Source organism: Phyllobates terribilis, unplaced genomic scaffold, assembly GCF_046119375.1.
Source record: "Phyllobates terribilis strain yellow unplaced genomic scaffold, ASM4611937v1 Scaffold_3458__1_contigs__length_78141, whole genome shotgun sequence".
Classification (NCBI taxonomy): Eukaryota; Metazoa; Chordata; class Amphibia; order Anura; family Dendrobatidae; genus Phyllobates; species Phyllobates terribilis.
The window spans coordinates 57,970-78,142 of NW_027366211.1; the positions used below are offsets into that span (position 1 = coordinate 57,970).

The following is a 20,173-nucleotide window of genomic DNA, read 5'->3' on the forward strand; positions in this document are numbered from 1 at the left end:
TCGGTTAAATCCCTAAAACAGAACAGATAGAGCGCACTCACATCGTAATAATGGTAAATGTCTTTTTTATTGTCGAGTTGAACACGAAAATGATTATCCCTAACAACACATTTCCGTCCGATCTTCCCATACCCGGGCCTCGGTGGTGGTTCAACAGCCGTGGAAGAGGTCGGTCTCAACTTCATTTTCCGGTCAACCTCCCTTCCAAAACCTCACTTTGAATACTGTTAGTGAAAAAAATGAAAATATCATGCATCTCAAAACTTTACTTATTTTCCAAGTTCCAACCAACAACATTCCAAATGACTGAGGAACTTATTGCCTTGATAGGATGGTTAACAGCAATAAGTTTTACAAAGTACCAGAGAAATTTACAAAAAACCACTAATCTCAGATCTCAAGATTCCTTTGTCTTGCATTTCTTCCACCAATACTGATATTTTTTTTAAGGAATAATTACTGAGTTTTCCTTTCAATTAGAAGATCAGATGTTATGAATTACTAAGCACATTTGGCAAACAGCCGTCCTAATAACCAAAGCAATAGATCCCAATGAATAATTCAGATTTTAGTGGCATGATGTATCAAAGATGTCAGTATCAATTCATGTCTCAAATTTGTGATCGCAGCTCCAAGTTATATTCCATGATATTGGCGAGTTTTGCAGTTCAAGGCAAATCAAAGTTAATCCCACTGGAATTCTAAAATGTATAAAGGAGCATCAGTTTGATTCCACGATACAATTGTGCAAGCTAAAACAATTTCAGAAGAAGGACAAGAGCGGACATGTCTGTTTGTGATGAAAATGCTTACTTGTCACAACATTCAGCGAGGGCATTCACCTCCTCTTCCACCCGATCCAGCGCCTAATACAATTGAACCAAAATCCAATCAAAATGACAACATCATCACCATTTCCGCATCTAACGACAGAGAAATAGAGTGTCCAAATACCTGCTGTGCAGTATCAGAAGCAGCGAGAAACTCCTGATTTATAGAGTAGAACGCTTCTCGATGACAGATCTGAGGTTCCGACGAGCCTGGGGAGTATTTTCGGTATAAAAAACTCGACAAAGTGTTGAGAGAAGCGAGCAAATCAGGAGAATCGAATCGAGATTCCAAGACCTTTTTCAACTTCCTTGATAGTCCAGGAGCCAGTGTCGCCGTCCCCATTGTCAGAGCAAAGGATAATCAATTCGCCTAGATGTTCAATATCGGATACGGGCATACACCGATCGATTGGTTACTTTCAAAGGCTCAGGCCGGAGTTCGGTAGAGTCGGGAACAAATGGTAAAATGGATTATGGATGTGCTGGGAAGATGAATAGAAAGCGCCAAGGTGAATGAAGGCGTCAAGAGAAATGGCGCGCATGGAGGCAATTTGGTGGCGTCGACGGGGGGAAGTTTCAGGAACGTGGTTCTGGCTGAGAGGAATATAGCATGTTGACAAGCCTGCATACATTGGTGTTATGACAAGGACGATATGAACTTGAACACATTTTTAGTGGGAAAAAAAAACTCACATAAAGAGCTTCAAACAACATTGGATCGAGTTTCCCTGACAAGACAGTTGGTGCTATTGCATAGTATCTGAATTATTGAAGTTAAGTTTAAACCTAATCTCCGATTAAGCTAAAACCAGCAGAAGAAAAGGATACAACAAAGCCCTGATCCATGTAGCCATCTTTACAGGTCGAGAGTAGTAGTATGTTATGGAAACCAGGATAAGAGCTGTTAAAGAGGATGAGTGAAATTGGAATTAATCAGATGAATTTGCTACAGAGACAGATCAGAAAGCCATTAACAGTTGAGGATCTACCTTGTGTCAATATGATTACGTACTCCCCGTAAGTTGAGAATGGAAGACCTTTATGAAGGCAATATGAGAGACCGATTGTGTATCCAATCACTTCGAGCTCGAATGACACGGGACTGAGCCCTCTAGCACTTTTGTGCTTCAAGATCTTCAGTATCAGCAACGTGCGAGAAAAATCTAATTCTCGTATTCTACAATTCCAGAAACTGCGGATGCAAATTAGGGAAGAAATCTAGGGTTTGAGTGAGAAATTGGAAGAAAACTTGCGGAAGCTTGACAGTGGTGGATGCGGCGACTAGTGTGTAGCCGAGGAGCTTCGATATGAGAGGAAGCAAACAACCTTTCGCTGGTATTTCGCCATTGCGAAGCAAATTCAACGCACAACCAAAGTCCATCCCAAATATCTCCATCTGAGTTCAGTGTCCGAATCCACCAAAGGCAATGAATCTCAACCCTTTTTCGACTCTTTCTACACCTCTTCGATCCATTGACATTTGCAGTAGTTATTTACAATCTTCAACTCTTCTCACTTCAAATCTTACGCTCTCCTTCAATGTGGAATATGTAGAGAGAGGATGTCCGAAGTAGATTTAGGTTGAGAACGTGGTTCTGGCAGTTACTTTTCTCTCACAAAAACAAAGAATAGAAAATTCTCTTGAAAATTGACGTGAGATTTCAGAAACGTGAGAATAAGAAGAGAAGGAGAGAGACAGAGATAGAATTATTAGAAAAGAAGGGAAAAGATGTTAATTGGAGAAAAAACATCAGCCTTAATTTTTGTACAGCTGGCTTAATAAGATGGCTTGGAAAAAACATCCTACTTTAATTGTATAGGAGGATAGATTAAGCTTTAATAAGACTATTAAAGCTCAACTACAAGTTAGTGTTTCTCAATCTCTATTGATTCTAATGTCTTGATTGTGTTATTATTCGGTTATACAGATCATTGATTTATGTTCTTCAGTTAGATTGAAAACGTAGCATAGTTCTACATTGCATACTATTGTCAAGAATACAACATTAATATGTTTATACTGGCTCGTGATCATGTTAGATTATGTATCACACAAAAAATCGAGGTTTTTTAGACCGGTTTGCATCTTATCTCAATCTTCCCTTTTCTATCGCCTACAAATGTAATGTACAGGGTTTTGGTTTGCGAATGTAAATCATTAATATTTTTGTTTGATTTGGACGACACGTGAATTAATGTTGATGCATGGCAAAGAACACAATGATCAAAACCTTGAAAATGTAAAAATAGATTAGTCAAGTTAAACAATACCCACCATAAGTAATACAAAACATAAAAAATCGAAGTTGTTACTAAAGCTTTCAACTTTAACTACTATTCTACAATCTCTTTATGGGATCCACCCTTGCTTACAACTTACTTCTATTATTGGTAATTAGGATATAAATATGAATCGAACGTCGTTGCCTGCATTGGTTTCAATCACATCTAGCGCCGAATACGTCTCACTATTTTCTTTTTTCCATGTCACTGTATTTGAGTTCTTTATCACAAGATTCCTGTGTCACACCATCGCACACCAATTCAGAGTTCGAGAGAAGTGAAAACTTTACATTGTGCATGCCTCAACGTGTTCCCTCAGTACCGAGGAGTATTTTTCAACAAATTCCACGTCATGCCTCGCACCAAAAAAGTCGCGAACCGTCCCTTGGATTTTTTCCACCGTTTTGTTTTTTGTATACCTTCATAAATGTGGCAGATGGTTACTTTTTTGCTTCTTACACTACATTCTCTAGATAGTTTTTTCTATTTCCTTTTCCTTTAAGTCTGATATCTACAGTGAGGACAATGAAGAAGTTATTCATGGGTGGAGATGTAGTTTGGCATTGAATATTCTTCACTGATTTTTTCCATTTTTGTTTACTCAATTTTTTAATTTATAATTAGTATTATCTTGTTAGATGTTTTTTTCTATTGAGTCGTAAATATTGTATTTCTTTAAGAAATAAAATGAAACAAATAAATTATTGTAAAAGCCATAAAAGAAAAGGGCAATCAAAATCCGGGATGTTTCGCAATCTTATGGGGCGGTTCAAGCAATAATAAGGTAACCTAACCGGTATAGAGTGGCACAATTTGAGGTTATGAGAAATTTTAGACTATTTTAGCTTAAAATAAGAGAAGTGAGGAGGTGAAATTATGAAAAAGGCACCTAGGCTAAAGGAGGGAAAGAGGTTGCTTAATTTTTGCAAAGGTGACAAAAGAAGAAGATTTATAAGTTAACTTCGGGATTAGCTACTCATGAGCTAGAAATAGGTATTCGATTTAATCTTATTGTTGTAGGTTTTTTATGAATTGTGCACGTTAATATGGATCATCTCAAGTAGCTTTGATCGGCTAACACTTATAAATGAGTAGCTCGGTCAACTAGCTTAAGTTTTTTAAAGATAATGAAGTTGAAAACACGTTTAAGCTAGTCTAATATCCAAGTTAAACAGAACAAGCTAGTAAGCTAGTGTGTTAGTGTTGCGTAAGGGGAGATTAGCAACAATACTTTAAACATAAGATTATTAGATGATAAGTTCGGCTAAAATACAAGGATTTCCCAAAGTTAAAAACTTAAGCTTCTACTAAGCTTGGAATAAAACCCACCAATAATAGATTATATTAATCAAGAGTAATTACAACACTTCGTAACACTCTCTCTCAACACAATCTGCGTTTAGCTCAGTACAAGTAATCCTTTTCACTCTGAAAGTGATTTATACAACAATCTAACCTCAAGTGATCTTGGCAAAGAGTAGGTTTCCTCTTTTCAATTCTCTCTTGCTCTCTCCTCTTAGCAAGCGAGGTTGGCATAAGCACTCAGCTCTCTAGCTTTCTCTCTTATATCCATTTAAATAAAAACATTAATCTATGGCAATGAATAAGTCCACGTTGGCAATCTGTGTGATCGATCCTTCCCTGGAGAGCATCAACGATCACACATGTTTTGTTCTTCTTCGCTTGAGTAACCGTTTTGCCTACATTGACAATCTGTATTTTACCCCCAGCGCTTCCTTCATTTGTCCAGCTTGCGTTTCCCGGTTCATCACTATATATAGGTAGAAACACATTCTCCTATCCTTAGCTTATCGGCCTTCCCTTCACTCCGCCCGAATTCACTAAGCGCCGGTGCAGGATTCCTTCATAGGACTTCACTTGTTGGAATTAGATCAATTTTACACTCTCTCTAAGTTTGAAGCGCGACCCACTAGCTCGCAGCGACTCTCCTTCACTTTAGCTAGTCCTTCCGTCTTCACAACTCATCATCTAGGTCTTTATATTCTTCTCTTTATTTCTTTAGCACTGCCTTGGCGAGACTCGCTTTCCCCGATAGGCCTAAATCTAGTCTCCACATGGAATAAGCTAGTCCGCTTGTATCACACAGAATGGACATCAAATTCTTACGTTTATCATCATCAATACAAGAGGAATGATTGAGCTATATAGTTACACACTCTATCTCAAACCAACAATTTCCCCCTTTTTGATGTTGATAAACACTTAAACAATAAAGCACATTATATTTCAAAACGTACTCAGTTAAGCTTAAGATATGCAATGAACCTTAATAGTATACTTTCGATAGAATAAATTAGTTCAATATCTTGCTAAAACACTTAGCAAGTTTGCCTTTGTTCCCCCTTAGACCAAGCTGGTCTAAAATCTTTCCCCTTATATGAATAAGGTATGTACCTATTTACTTCCCCCTTTTGAAATCATCAAAAAATGCAAGTGAAATTCATGCATAGAGAACTAAATTGGAAAGGAAAACAAGCTTAACTCAGTAGTCAGGCAAATTAAGTGATTGAGCAAAGAAATGTAAGGTGCAACCATGCGAGCACAAGTTTATAGAAGGAATAAAGCATATTATATTAGCAAAATAGTCCTTACACTTTTTATAGTAGGGGTGTTCATAAGATTACTAGTTAATCAGATAGCAAGCAAAAAAGACATAGAGAAGCACAAAATAAACACAAGCTTTGACACCCTAGGCATCACGTTGTCGTGCAAGAGACACCAAAGTCTGAGGATTAGTCACTTGTTCATCTTGACGCTTTGTCAATAGCTGGAACTGTGTTGTGATCTCTAACAGTCGCTTCTCACTTGTCGTAGGCCAGTTCTGAATAACTGAAACAATAGAGGACTGAGATTTTCTAGCGGCTGGCGGAGGCTGCTTGGTGGCTTGGAAACGAGCTCGACACCCTTTTCCAATGTAAGCACATCACTAAAGCTAGTCTCGATAGTAGGCATGTAAAGACCTTCTTCCTTTAACATGCGAAAAATTTTGTGTTGAAATGGAAGAGGGATACCGTGGTGTGCTTGACTGACAACGATATGAGAAAACATGATTTGGCGGTGTTGATCAACTCCGAATTCAAGCACGCTGCCATATATAACAGTTGATCATAGTTATATGGTCAAAGTTGGTATTTTTGGGCCTAATGCTCTTGACGATAAAATGGTGGAGGAGACGCTTTGACAGTGACATGCCATCAGTCTTAAACGTGTCGGAGACATTCCTTCCAAATATCGCTTCTTTGATTGTTGTTGAACCCGTTGGCCAACTTTTCTTCTGTAACCGATCAAAAACAACCAGTGAGCAGTGTGGACCGGGCTCTTGACCTATAGTCTTTTCCAGGTCATTAAACTTGAAACATTCCTTAGCGTTGTTCATCCACATGAAATTAATCGATGACGGTTCGCCAAAAGAAGAGGAATTGCTGGAAAAGCGAGAATAAAATTGTCGAACGAGGTCAAGATTAACTTTGCTCACCTCTTTTTGAATCTTATCCCAATTCTGCAACTTCATCAACTATCTGAACCTATCTGAGCCGGATGCATCTTCAATGGCTTTCAGTATCTCTAGCGGCACAACAGAGGAGTGAGTATGTCTCACTTGGAGATTGTACTAGGGATAGGAGGAAATTCTGAGAGAATTGTTATGGCTTCCTTCTTTGGTTTCATTATAGCTTTTTATTTTTCCTCTTTCTTAACTGGCTTAGGAGGCGTAGACTCTGCACTCTTCCTCAGATAACAGTTCTTGTCCTCAATCTCTTCAAACTTGCACTTACCGGCAGCCTTAGCGGCTGTTTTAGCGTTCTTGAACATTCTATGTTGGGCCGAAAAAAACTCTTAATCATCCTCATCTCTGAATGAAGAAGCGAGTGATTTGGGATTGGAGGAAGATGTAAGAAGTAGAGGTTCACTTGCAACTGCCTTCGCCGGAATAGTGAACACTTCTAACTCGACGTTCACTAGATCAGACAGAATGTTGGCGACCTAGGTGGTCATTGAATCATCAATCGGCACAAGCTCTTTACCCTGTTCAGTGACTGTGTCCGTAGAGACCTTAGGAGCGACTCGCTCTTGATCAGCCAGAGTGGTTGGAGTCTTAGAAGTCGGAGATCCAGACACCGGGGCCTTCCGTGTAGTTGATGGAGCTGTAGAAGACTCACTAGCCAATATCACTTAGCGACGTTGAACAATCTCTTCAAAGTCGATAGTTCTGTTACGTTAGAGCTCTTCGAGAATCTCATCCTTGGAGAGATTTGTGAGAGCTGCTTTGTCAGACATTTTAGTCTTCATGAGCATTGTATTTTAGGTTTAAAGCATTGGGGCTTTCCCAAGGAGGTTATTATGTGAGAGTGAGTAGTAGTGAGGGTGAGCGAATAGTAGTGAGTGGTGATAATAATGAGCACAGAGAGGAGGGAGATAATGAACACGGTAAAGGTAATAATGAATGTATACTTGTGTTTATATAATGGAGTGCTTCCTTCCTTTGTAATATTTCACCATCAAATCAAGTCGTTGTAATCTTGCAACAGCTAACTCTCAACGGATAGATTTGCAATGGCTACACCTCAACGGCTATAGTCTGTGAAACTTTAAGACGGATATATGTAGACTCAATTTTTCATAAGCGATTTACTGAGTTATACATGGCGCTACAAAATACTCGCTATAATGACTATAAGCGATGCGCTTGCAACTACTTTGATGCATTCTGATGTTTAAATGTGGCTTTTCTGAATCCATTGATACTGGATAACTAAGCAATGTTGCCTTTATGAATCTATTTATACTAGATTCTTGGGCTACTTCTCTAGACCTCAATTTTTAGATCCGAAATAGATTACCTTACTCATTAAGAAATCTTCGTAGTTAAGCAAATCCAGAAGCGACTAAGACTGCCTCTGAAGCTTTTCCTTCACAAGCTCCTGATCATGATAGGAGTTTAAAGCAAATGTATACATGCACTCAATGCATCATTAAAGCATGTTAAAGATTAACGGGAAATGCACATTTCACAATTAGGGACATAACACACTCACAATCAGCATATAGTGAACATATAACGTATGTGCATAAGAGGGTATTTGGCATTTATACAAAAATGAATACTTCCTATTGTGGGGTTTATCGAGGGAATAAGGAAGCGTTACATTAATGTTAGGCAAGAGACACCATAGGAATGGAGCATTTCTTAGGCATGTAATAAGGCAATAAGACGATCAACATTCTCTATATGTGGCACATAAGAAGAGCATGCAATTTGCCAAGACTGTAATCAATAGCTTAACTGCAATATAACAACTTAGCTATACTAGCTTGTGAAATGGATAAGCATGAAAAGGAAGAAAGTAAGCAACACAATCAAACTAAAGTTCACAAAGTAGAATTAAACTGCATTAATTCATAGTCAATGAATAGGAGAAACTTACAGCGAATATCTTGGTTCAGCTAATAAGATATGATAGAAAATCCAGCAGAAAACCAAGGCATATAAAGGTATCCAAGTAAAGCGCCTTAGAAAAGATATGGTGTTGCTATTTGCTCTTCTTGAAGTATAAGATATAATTCAGCGAGTTGAATAAAGAATCCTTAGAAGTCCTCAAAGACTCGTTTCAACATATCATAGTCTAGTTTGAAAATATATATGTAGCTTGTTCCATGAATCAGACTCGCTTTGATTAAAGCTAATTGTTACCACATAGATGTATACATCCTGCAAGATAAGAATGAAAGGGATGTGTATTAGTCATTGAAGCACACGTGATTTTTTTGGTTCATCCCTGAATGAGATAGAAAATCCCTCCTTATTTATGAAATGAGAGTAGCTTAAGATATGACTTTGTGTCTTCTACTCTTCATTACAACATGCAAGATCAGATCAAACTTTTTGTTTCCAACGAAGCATTGACTTCGTAGGAACGTTTGAGCTCGCGATTCCAGAACTGGAAGATAGAACTTTCATCTTCACAATTCTAGGAGCTAGCTAATGATAGATGTCATCGTTCAAATATAGCACTTGGTGAGGCTTATCTTTGGAATATAACACTCGATGTGCTTTCCCTCGTCCATGCTTGGCTTTTTAGGGCCTAGTATGTACACATTGAGTCTTAGATGACTCGCTCGGGTGAAACTTGTATTTTTCAAGACTCGCTTGGTCACGCTCTTCCTCAGACATAGGTAAAACAGACAGTGAGAAACTAGAATCGCTCAGTTCAAGCCTGTCTTCAGATAGTTTCACTTGATCGAGTACACCCTCAGATTTAGAGAGATGGGTGTAGTGAAGAGTTTATGTTCAAGAAGACTTACCTCATATTCAGGTTCGGGCTCGAGATCTTCGGTGACGAATAAGAACTTCTCTGGTGCTTCTCCAACATCCAGCTCATCATCAGAATCGACCCATAATGTGACAAATGTTTTTCTAGGTGGTGTTTTAGATGTGCTTGGTTTCTCTTTAGCGTCCACCTTTTCACTTGTGCAATCCTTGGCAAAATATCCTTTACTTGTGAAGTTGTAGATTGTGACATGCCTCAAGTATTTTGGCTTGTAAGTTTTTATTATTAATCCATTTTTCTTCTTGAATAACTTTTTGTCGAGCTTGGTCATCATTGTTATTTCTCGGTCTTCTTCATTGTTAGATTATATCATTGTTTTCCACCTTTTGAAGAACACGGGTGAGCTTGAGGGATACTCCTTGGGATTACTTCGATGCTAGCGACTCCTTTTGATCCTCAGTTTCCTGTATACTTAATTTTCCAGCAAGTACATATACATGCAACTCTTTGGTCTCTTTTGTCATTAGCATTATACGTTTAGTTGTATCAAATTTTTCAATAACACCATTGATAAAATCTAATGAGTGTTCCCAGGGTTATACCTTCAGTTTTGCGGAGGACATATTATCACATAGAACCTGGAATGATAGTCCGAAACAGATTCTCTTTCATCGATCTTAAACAAATCCATGTACCTTTGGATCTCGAATCGACGATTGTTCTTCATATCTTCAATGTTGTTTTGCATGTCTATGATAGCGTTCCACATGAGCTTCGTTGTGGGTAGTGACATGATTTTGTCAATGTCCTTTCGAGAGGTATCATTTAATCTGAGTTGCTTCTCCTTTGTATATTTCTCTAGCGTAGTATACTCCGTTGGTCCCCATTTATATGTGTTTGTTTCATCCTTGAGTGTTTCTTCACCTTTATCAATAATCCTCCAACATCGATAGTCAGTTTGTTGGATATAATTCCTAGTCATAGTGAGCAACCATTCTAGTTCACCTTTAGCTAAGATATGAGGCTTAGATAAAGAGATTCTTAGGGTGAAAATGTGTTTCTGTTCCCCCTGATTTAGACTAGAGAGTAGGAGTCATTGCAAATGAGGTTCAAAATCTCTGATAAAAGTTTTAGGGTTTATACGAATTATACACGTTGATATGGATCGTATCAAGTAGCTTTGGTCGGCTAACACTTATAAAAGAGTAGCGCGATCAACTCGCTTAAGTGTTTAAAGATAATGAAGCTGAAAACATGCTTAAGCAAGTATAATCTCCATTTTAAACACAACAAGTTAGTAAGCTAGTGTGTTAGAGTTGCGAAACTGAGATTAACTAAAATACATTGAACTTAATATTGTTACATGATAAGTTCGGCTCATATGCAAGGATTGTCAATGGTTAGAACCATAAGCTTCTACTTAGATCGGGCTAAAACTCACCACTAATAGATTATATTAATCAATAGTAATTACAACACTTCATAACAAACTCTCTTAACACAATCTGCGTTCAGCTCAAACAAGTATTCCTTTCCACTCTCAAGATGATTTAGACAACACTCTAACCTCACACGATCATGACAAAGAGTAGAATTCCTCTAGCTAACACTATTTCGAATTCCTTATTGCTTTCTCCCTCTCTGCAAGCGAGGTTTGCCTAAGCACTCATCTCTCTAGCTTTCGCTCCTAAAAGCATTTAGCTCACTTTTCCTATTCTCATCTTTTGTGCCTAACATCACCTATTGCACAAATTTATAGCATTTCTAAACTTATTCTCCAAGTAAACAAAATCTATATTATATGGCAATGAAGAAGTCCACGTTGGTAATCCGTGTGACCGATCCTTCCCTCGATCGCATAAACGATCACACATGTTTTGTGCTTCTTCACTTTAGTAACTATTTTGTCCATGTTGTCAATCCTCATTTCACCCCTATCGCTTCCTTCATTCGTCCAGCTTGGCCAACCCCGTTCATCACTATCCATAAGTAGAAACACACTATTTTATCCTTATCTTCTCGGCCTTCCCTTCACTAGGCCCGAATACACTACACGGTGGTGCAAGACTCCTTCGCATGACTTAACTTTTTGGAATGAGATCAGGTTTACATTATCTCTGTGTTTGAAGCGCGATCCACTAGCTTGCAACGACTCAAATTCGCTTTAGCTAGTCTTTGGGTCTTCACAACTAATCATCTGGGTCTATATTTTCTTCTCCTTATTTCTTTAACACAGCCTTGGCGAGACTCGCTTTCTCCTCTACGCCTAATGCTATTCTCCACATGGACTAAGGTATTCCTCTTGTGTCAAAGCTACTCTCCTAACACCTGGAGCTATTCCTGGAAACCTTATCACACAGAATTGACATCAAATAATTATGTTTATCATCATTAAAACAAGCGGAATAATTGAGCTAGCTAGTTACACACTCTAGCTCAAACTAAGAATCGTGTATTCACATCTATCTCGGATTTTATTTTCCCTAGAGGATTACAATGACTAGTTGTTGAGGATTATGAAGTCATTTTTGTTCGTACTTTTTAAGACCTTTTGTATTTCATTGAGAGAGTTGAATTTTTTCTTACTCGGGACGAGTACAGGTCAAAGTATGAGGGGATTTGATGAGTCGACCAAGTATTCAAGGGTTTTTCCATAGAATTCACCACCTTTAGAGAGACGACATGAAGAAATGAAGAGAATTAAAAGTTGACAATCAATAGCAAAATTGTGAGTCAAGTGCTAAAAATTTTGCACACGGAGTCCCACTCCGTAAAACTGGAGTTGCATCAAACGGCGACAAAGACACTCCATTCGGAATTTTCGTAATTCAAAGTCTCACAAGAAGACGTCATTAGAAGAAACTATCTACAATAGGCGGCCTCGACCTGCTCCTATTACACCGATCCCCACACCAAGGATCCAATCCAGATAAGGCCTTTTCCCATGTGATGGAACATTCTGTTACAAAGCCAAAGGAAAATCTCACCGGACACAATGGCTAGGGCACGTGCCTTATTCGCCGCGCCCCGCATCTCCACCAGATTGAACAACCTCTGATTCACCTTTGGAGGAGTATCAAGTTAGTTAGTATTTGTATATTTTGGTTAGTATTTGTTTGTATTTTTATTATTTTCCACAAAGGAGATAGTCTCATATATAAGGGATCTTCATTCTTCAAACCCTAGTTCAGCTGCACTCTTTCGTTATTTTCTAGTTTTTTCTTAGTTCTACTTGAAGAACTATGTCCAAAGATCGTTTTTCTTTTCTATTGAAGTTTATATAGAGTTTCGGTTTTTATAAGTATTTTTCTATCTCTGTTGATTCTAATTTGTTGAATGTGTTTTTTTTGCTCGAAGGTAAATAATTTTATTAATGCTTCAAAACATCCCAAAAATAAATTTCACTCAAGAACACTCATTCTCCTTAACATATCTCTACCCTCCTAACATTAGGTTTAATCTTACGAATCATCCTAAACTTACAAGTATTGATGATATCCCTAATGACATTCCCTACATGAACTTGCTTTTGATTTAAAATAACATCATTTCTCAATTTCCAGACGTGGTAAATAGTACCCATAAATGCAAGCATTATGCTAAGATAGATGTTGTTTGAGCGCTTCGTACTAGTGTCAAACAAGTCCCACCCGGAATGAATATCACCACGAGAGGAGAATACATATTTCCATTACATAACACATCGCAAAATCCCCGAGACAATAGGACATGCAATAAACAGATGCTGGAAAGTCTCGCTTGCTTCGCCACAGAGTACACAAGTATCAATCTGGACACCTCCCAACCTCATCATCCTGGATTTTAGCAAGCCAGCAAATAAAAGACCACATCTTAGCCTGAATAACTTTCCAGACAATAGAACACCATGGAATCTTATTTTTGAGCCCGCAAGGCGTAGATACATTCTGCAGAATTGTATGCCCCGGAGCAGTGTACAAGAGTATCAACATTAGGTACTGCCACCCTCATAACCCTATGCACATTGTCCTTGACCTAAAGCAGTTTCTTCCATATGAAGGAGGACCTAGTGCCACCAACTCCTTGACAAATATCACAATCTCTAAATAGGTTTTGTCGAGCCCAGATGGTCCACATGCTCCTTTGCTGAACAAGAATGTCAAACATAAACCGAAACAGCAGGGATCGGTTCCATCAGAGGCGCTCCTTAAATCCAAGCCCACTCATACTTGTATATCCGATCCACTACACCAGGGCACATTATTTTCCTAGTTCCCCCGTCCACAGGTACGACTGACACATACTCCCAATACGTCTTACTATGCCTTTTGGAAAATAGATGATCTACATCTAGAAGGCAACAACACACTAGCACCGTCTTAATCACTTGCATCTTGCCCGAATACGAGAGATATCTAGCTTGCATACTTTCAACTGCGCTCTGAATTTTGCTAATAAGTGGTTGGAAGTCACCCATACGAAGCCTTCCCGAGTAAAGAGGTGTCCCAAGGTATCTAATTGGCAACTTGCCAGAGCGAAAGAGGAGGAGATAAGACAATACACACCTATTCTCTGTGTTAACCCCACCAAAGAACACCGAAGACTTACTATTGTTGACTACAATACTAGATTCCTCTTCAAATGCAATTAGTTCGTCCATGATTAGCCGGAGAGTGGTTAGCTTCGGCTTATAGAAGATAAGTAGGTCGTCAGCAAAGGCGAGTGTAGTCAGGTGAATCTGTTTTCAGCGAGGGTGGAACAAAAACCTCTATGCTTGTTAAGCCGGTTCATCCTGCAGGTAAACATTTCCATGACAAGACCAAAATAGAAAGGAGAAAGTGGATCACCATGTCGTAGTCCTCGTTCACCCCGGAAAAAACCTTCGACCTCGCCATTAACGATGATCGAGTTGGATGGAATAGTCATGCACTCCGTAAACCAGGTAATCGGAACTCAAAATACTTAAGGATGTTGTGCAGAAACATCCAACTAACGCAATCATAAGCCTTTTGAAATTCAATTTGTTGAAAACAATTGGGAGATGTTTGTCTGCCATCATATCCTCTAACCAAATCATGTGCCACAATAATGTTACCAAAAATACGTCTATTGGGAACAAACTCACCTTGATTGATCGAGACAATAAACTCAAGAATGTGTCTAATTCAAGCAACAAAGATTTTGGAGATGATCTTTTTCATGGTGTTACAACATGCTATGAGCCTTAATTCACGAGCCGAGAAAGGCTTGTCAACCTTAGGGATGAGGGCGATAAATCCCAATTGGTAGAAGATGCTACCAAATCCGCCCGGAACGGGAGATATAATATTGCAAATGTCAAATAAGGCCGAGTGGATTTCATCATCCGAAACAGCACAACAATGTGAGACATGAGCAGAATGGTCAACTCTGTCACCATCTAGGTCATCCGAATTCAGATCAACAATACTTATAAAAGTGCCAAACAAACCACGGAAGAATGACACAATTTGCGTCACATCCTCGGGCCTTGAATCGACAACCGAACCATCAATACTTTGCAGTGAAAAGATCGATGCTCGCCCCTTGAACTGCTGAAGGCCATTATAGAAGATAGCTGAATTATCCTCACCTCTCTTTATCCACTCAACCTTGGTACGCTGATCAATGAAGGTATGTAATTGTTATGTACGGCGAATAAGATCAGTTATCGCTTCTACCACAGCATCATGGCATGGCGAGCCAAGGAATTCTTCTTGCAATCTGACGTTTTCATTCTCAAGTCAAACTCTACACTCATCAATCATAACTTCAAGATGCCGAAAACACCCTTTTTGCCAACCCCGCAGTACAGCTTTAAACCACTTAAGTTTAGAACCCATGATAAACTGTGCATTCCCAACAACAGGCACGTCCCAAGAATCACGACAAAGCAAAAGAAAATCGTCCTCACCGGCCAAAAAATTGTGGAATTTAAACGGTATATTCTTATGAATAAAAGCATGGATCAGCAAAAATGGCATGAGAAGACTGGAAATTAGGGCCCCACAAGTCATTAACAAGGGTACGACAAAGTTTGCACACAATTATGATGTTACCCTCCTATTGGTTGCTCCAAGTAAAATGAGCACCGGAGTACATGTGATAAAAAAGATGAGTACAATCGAGGAATCGGCAAATATCTTGACCACCCTCATGAATCTTCCGAGTACAGTTAATCTTTTCCAAAGCATTAGTAATGCAGTTAACATCACCAAGATGAACACAAGGTTGAGTAATGTTCTGTCCAGTAGCGCTGATCGCATCACAACAATCAACCCTCTCAATAGCCGAATTACTAGCATATATAAATGTTTCCAGGAAAACCAACTGGTTGTCTCTGCTTTTCAAAAGATAGTGGAAGAATTGACGGTCAATAACAAGCATGCTGACATCAACAATAGTGTCATCCCATGAGATCAAAATACGATCCCTTTGAGTACTTGAACTATTAGTGATGTACGGCCAATGCGTCATACATCTCGCACTAAAGGTAGACTCCATATATATATTAATTTTAGTTTCAAGAATATCAATAACCAAAACTTCATTATTATGCCAGAACTCTGTGATAAGACGAGCTCTAGGGGAAGAATTACATCCCCTAGAGTTCCATGCAACAATAGTAAGATCAGACAATGCCCTTAGCCGCAACGGGGGCGCCATTGCTTTTGAGGTTTTGTTGGGTGTTGACATTCACAACCTTAGTCTTCTTCTATTGGTATTTATATTGTGGTTTTTTGGACAGCTTAGAATCACCGACCATTTGTTTCATATCCACCACCAAACCTGAACACGATGTAGATGCTTCTAGCACAATCGGCTTAGTCTATGTAACAGCAGTAGCAACAGCCGTGGTTGTGGTCGGCATGTTAACTGTGGAAGTAGCAGTATCTATAGAACCAGTCTCTGATGCAACAGAAAAATCCAATGGCCACAGTGCAGGCTGATTACATTCCGGCAGATTCAATTTATTACATCTTTTCTCACGTGATTGAAACATTGGCAGTGATCACAAGCCCACGGGAACCACTCAAACCATACACGTTGATAGTAGATCTTCCCTTCCGGATGATTAAGAGTAATTTTTTCCTTCAACTTGTCTGTGGTAGAACCTTGAATAAGCAGGTGTGGGCATCCCGATCTGGCTCTAGCACTTGTAGCGCCATCCATACGATTCAACGTGCCAATCATACTTCCTTTAATGCTAAGCATATGTTTTGAATAAAATAGCGGTTCAGGTTCCGTATTTGTATCAACGTCAGAACAGATTCAAAGCACGACCAAGCCATCTACATACCCAGTTTCCATCTAGTTCAGGCAATCGGATATTTTCCCCTAAAGAACCATGGTCCATTTTTCATTACCTTGTCACATGCTTCCTGATTCTGAAAACGAAATTGCCAAATCACATTCTTTCTTCCGCTAATATGCAGATTAAGACCCACCCAATTACAAGTAACAAATTGTTCCATCTCACTAATAGTAATTCTAGGACACATAATTCCACCTAATACAATGAATTTCTACACTTCTAACTCAATTTTACATTCATCAAACAAGAACTAATAAACCCAATATTATCAAGTGCGTGAGATTGATTGAATACTATTTGCACATGATCTGAGGCAGTGCGGGTCGAAGGAGGGGGTGGTTTTGTAGCCAGAACTCTTGTCACCCGTCCAGTCAATGTCGAATCATCCCTATAGGAAAATGAGGGTTAGGGCAGAATCTAACATGCAAATCAAGGCAGCGGAAAAACTTGCAAATCACGCAGTCAAACACTAGATGCAGTACCGAAAACGCTGGGCAAACAAAAACACAGTGGAAGAAGCACCGATTCACACGATGCATCACTGAAAACGCAAGAGAACAAACACCGACTCACACGATGCAGCACCGAAAACACAGGGGAAGAAACACCGACTCACACGCCCTCGCTAGGACCAGACCACCAACACAACAGCTAGGCCATCAGGAAGGAGGAGGTGGAACATGCTTTTTACGCTTTAGTTAGATTGACAACTTTGCATAGTTTTACATAGCATACTATTATGAAGAATACAAGTTAATATGCTTAGACTGGTTTGTAAGCATGTTAAAGTAGGAATCACACACACATTTTGGTTTGTTAGATTGGTTTGTATCTTATCCCAATTGTGCCTTTTATATCGGTTATAAAGGTGATTTACACGGTTCTCGTTTGCGAATGTAAATCGTAAATGTGTTAGTTAGATTAGGACGACACATGAATTAATATTAATGGGTGCAAGGAATGCAATAGTAAAAATTTTAACAATGTATAACCGGATTAGTCAAGTGAAACAATACTAACCATAAGTAATATAGACCAAAAAACCCCGAACATGTTACTAAAACATTCAAATTTAGCTATTATTCTATAGTCTCTCTGTGGGATTGACCATTTATTACCACTTACTTATGTTATTGGTAGTTAGGATATAGATGTCAATCTGATCGTGTGTGATGATAACACGTCAGTGACCATGGCGCTTACTAACTTACTTACCGGGAATATGTATCGTTGCAACTCTTCTACCAAGATTGGAACGGAAAGGGTTTTTAAGGTGGTATAGTGTCTCTTCACATTGTCAAAGGAATATTGACATGTGTGCGTCTATTCGAAGGCATGCAGCTTCCTCATAGCGTTGAAGAATGGGAGACTCCTCTTGGCTAACTTGGTGTAGAAGCGGCTGATGTATTTCACAATTCCCACAAATTGGAGCACTTCCTTCTAGTTTCTAGGAGGGTTCATGGAGTGAATAACCTCTATCCTTTTCGTGTTGACATCTATCCCCCATGAGCTAACAAGGAATAATAGGAATTTTCTTGCCTTCACACCGAAGAAGCACTTTCAGGGATTGAGATTCATTCCATGTGCCATTGATTTCATGAAGACTTTCCCTAGTTCGGCCGTGTGATCGGCCTCTTTCGAGCTCTTTACCACGATATCATTAAAAAACACGTCTACGAACGTTCCTAGCAACGACTTCATATTTTATCTACCAGCCTCTGAAAAGTGGCCTCAGCGTTCTTGAGGCCCAAAGGCATCACTATGTAGCCCTATACGTTATAAAAGAGGTGTTGTTTTGGTTTGGCTCTTTAATCTATTTTTGATTGCACCCTGAATAGGCGTCGAGGACAGCTTATTGAGGTCTGAGATGTCCACATACATGCTCAATTAATCGTTGGCATTGCGCACTATGAACACCTTTGCGAGACATTTCAGATTCACATACATGGGGATAAATCTCGCCTTTAGGAACTTGTGTACCTATTCGCGGGCTCCTACTTCACTATCACTCGCCTGCTTTATCTTGTTTTGGCATATGAGGCGTGCATCTGGTGAGATAATCAGCGAGTGCTACATAAAAATGACATAATTCCCTTTAGGTCTTTTTGTATCTAGGAGAACACTTCACGCAACTACGCAAGAAAATTCTTGATATCTTCGTGTGTTTAGGGACAATGCTTCACCAATGTACAACTTGTCACTAAGTTCACCTAAGGGTGTGATTACAAGTTTATCTCTGTCCGCATCTAGAAACTCATGCTTTTCCTTGGATTTGAGTTCGGGTTGTTCTTCTATGAATGTCTTATTCTCCAAATGTGCTAGCCAATTTCGATGTGACAATGTTACATTCTCTTCCCGGAGTGGTTTGTCCGCTCATGGTCCCTACGGCCTAAGTATTATAGACTTTAGGCAGAGATGGTAAGCGAATACTGTGGACTGGAATCGATAAAGTTACACTCTCTCGAGGGTAGAATTGTAGGCAGATAGTGTTCAAATGATTGAGAAATCGATGTCTTAGACCTTTGGAGTTTGAATGCTTTACCGAAGAGGAAAGTAAGGAAGATAATTCCTTCAATGGGGAACCATTAAACGGTAAACCCCACTAAATAAGATGAGGTGGGGTGCAGCTCTTCTTGACTTATTCCTAGCTGCTTGAAAGCATCCTATTATAGAATATCGGTCATCATAGTATCTACCAGAACTTTCTTCACTACCATCCACCCGATCTGAGCTTAAACATGATAGGCGTGTTGTCCTAATTGTATTGTCAATATTGTATTATTTTTCCAGGCACGCAGTTACACAAGGAAATATGATAAGTGTTGTTTAGTGCAACATTAGCGGTGGTTCTTAGCCCCTTTCAGAGGCATTATGGCTGAAATATATGGGTATTTCGTTGCTCAGGGCTCACGCAGGACATTATGTCATTTCGAAGGGAAGTACCAAGAAGAAGCTGAAACTGGGCAGTGGAACGACCGCTCTGCCTTTGTCACGACCGCGCACAGCTCCAATAACTTAAGCGGGACCATGCGCCAGACCATGCGTCTGCGAATTAGCCTTAGTAATGTGTGCGCGACCGCGCCTGACTGCGGGATCGTTCCGTTGCTGAGCCGGAAACATAAATGGGCTTTTTAGAGTGTTGTTTGTTGCGGTCAATTATCCATTATCATTTTTAGGTTTTAATAGGAGCCCTTGGTTATATAATACCTAGGGTTCCTTTCCGCATTTCGTTGATTCACTAAAACCTTCGGGTCAGTCTGGTTTGTAAGATATTCTACCTTTGTTCTAATTTCTTGTTTCAATTATTTCTTCTCATGTGCCTTAATCGTTTATTGAATTGAATTTGATTACTACATTGGCAATTTAGTTAGATTAGATTAATTCATTATTGCTAGGCTTAGGTTTATCCTAGTTGGAGAACCTAACGATTAGGTGGAATAAGCAATCGCTAGGACTAGTTG

The 20,173-nt window shown here is 39.3% G+C and overlaps 1 protein-coding gene across 1 annotated transcript; it reads right to left on the minus strand.

Annotated features, from left to right (window-relative positions):
- Positions 1–1,257: 1,257 nt before the first annotated feature.
- Positions 1,258–2,226, minus strand: LOC141247961 (uncharacterized). Its single transcript, XM_073669307.1, has 5 exons — positions 2,081–2,226; positions 1,820–1,974; positions 1,659–1,731; positions 1,524–1,590; positions 1,258–1,452 (listed from the first exon to the last, which is right to left on the minus strand). The coding sequence occupies exons 1-5, from the start codon at positions 2,224–2,226 to the stop codon at positions 1,258–1,260; spliced, it is 636 nt and encodes a 211-aa protein (XP_073525408.1).
- Between the last annotated feature and the right edge of the window lie 17,947 nt (positions 2,227–20,173).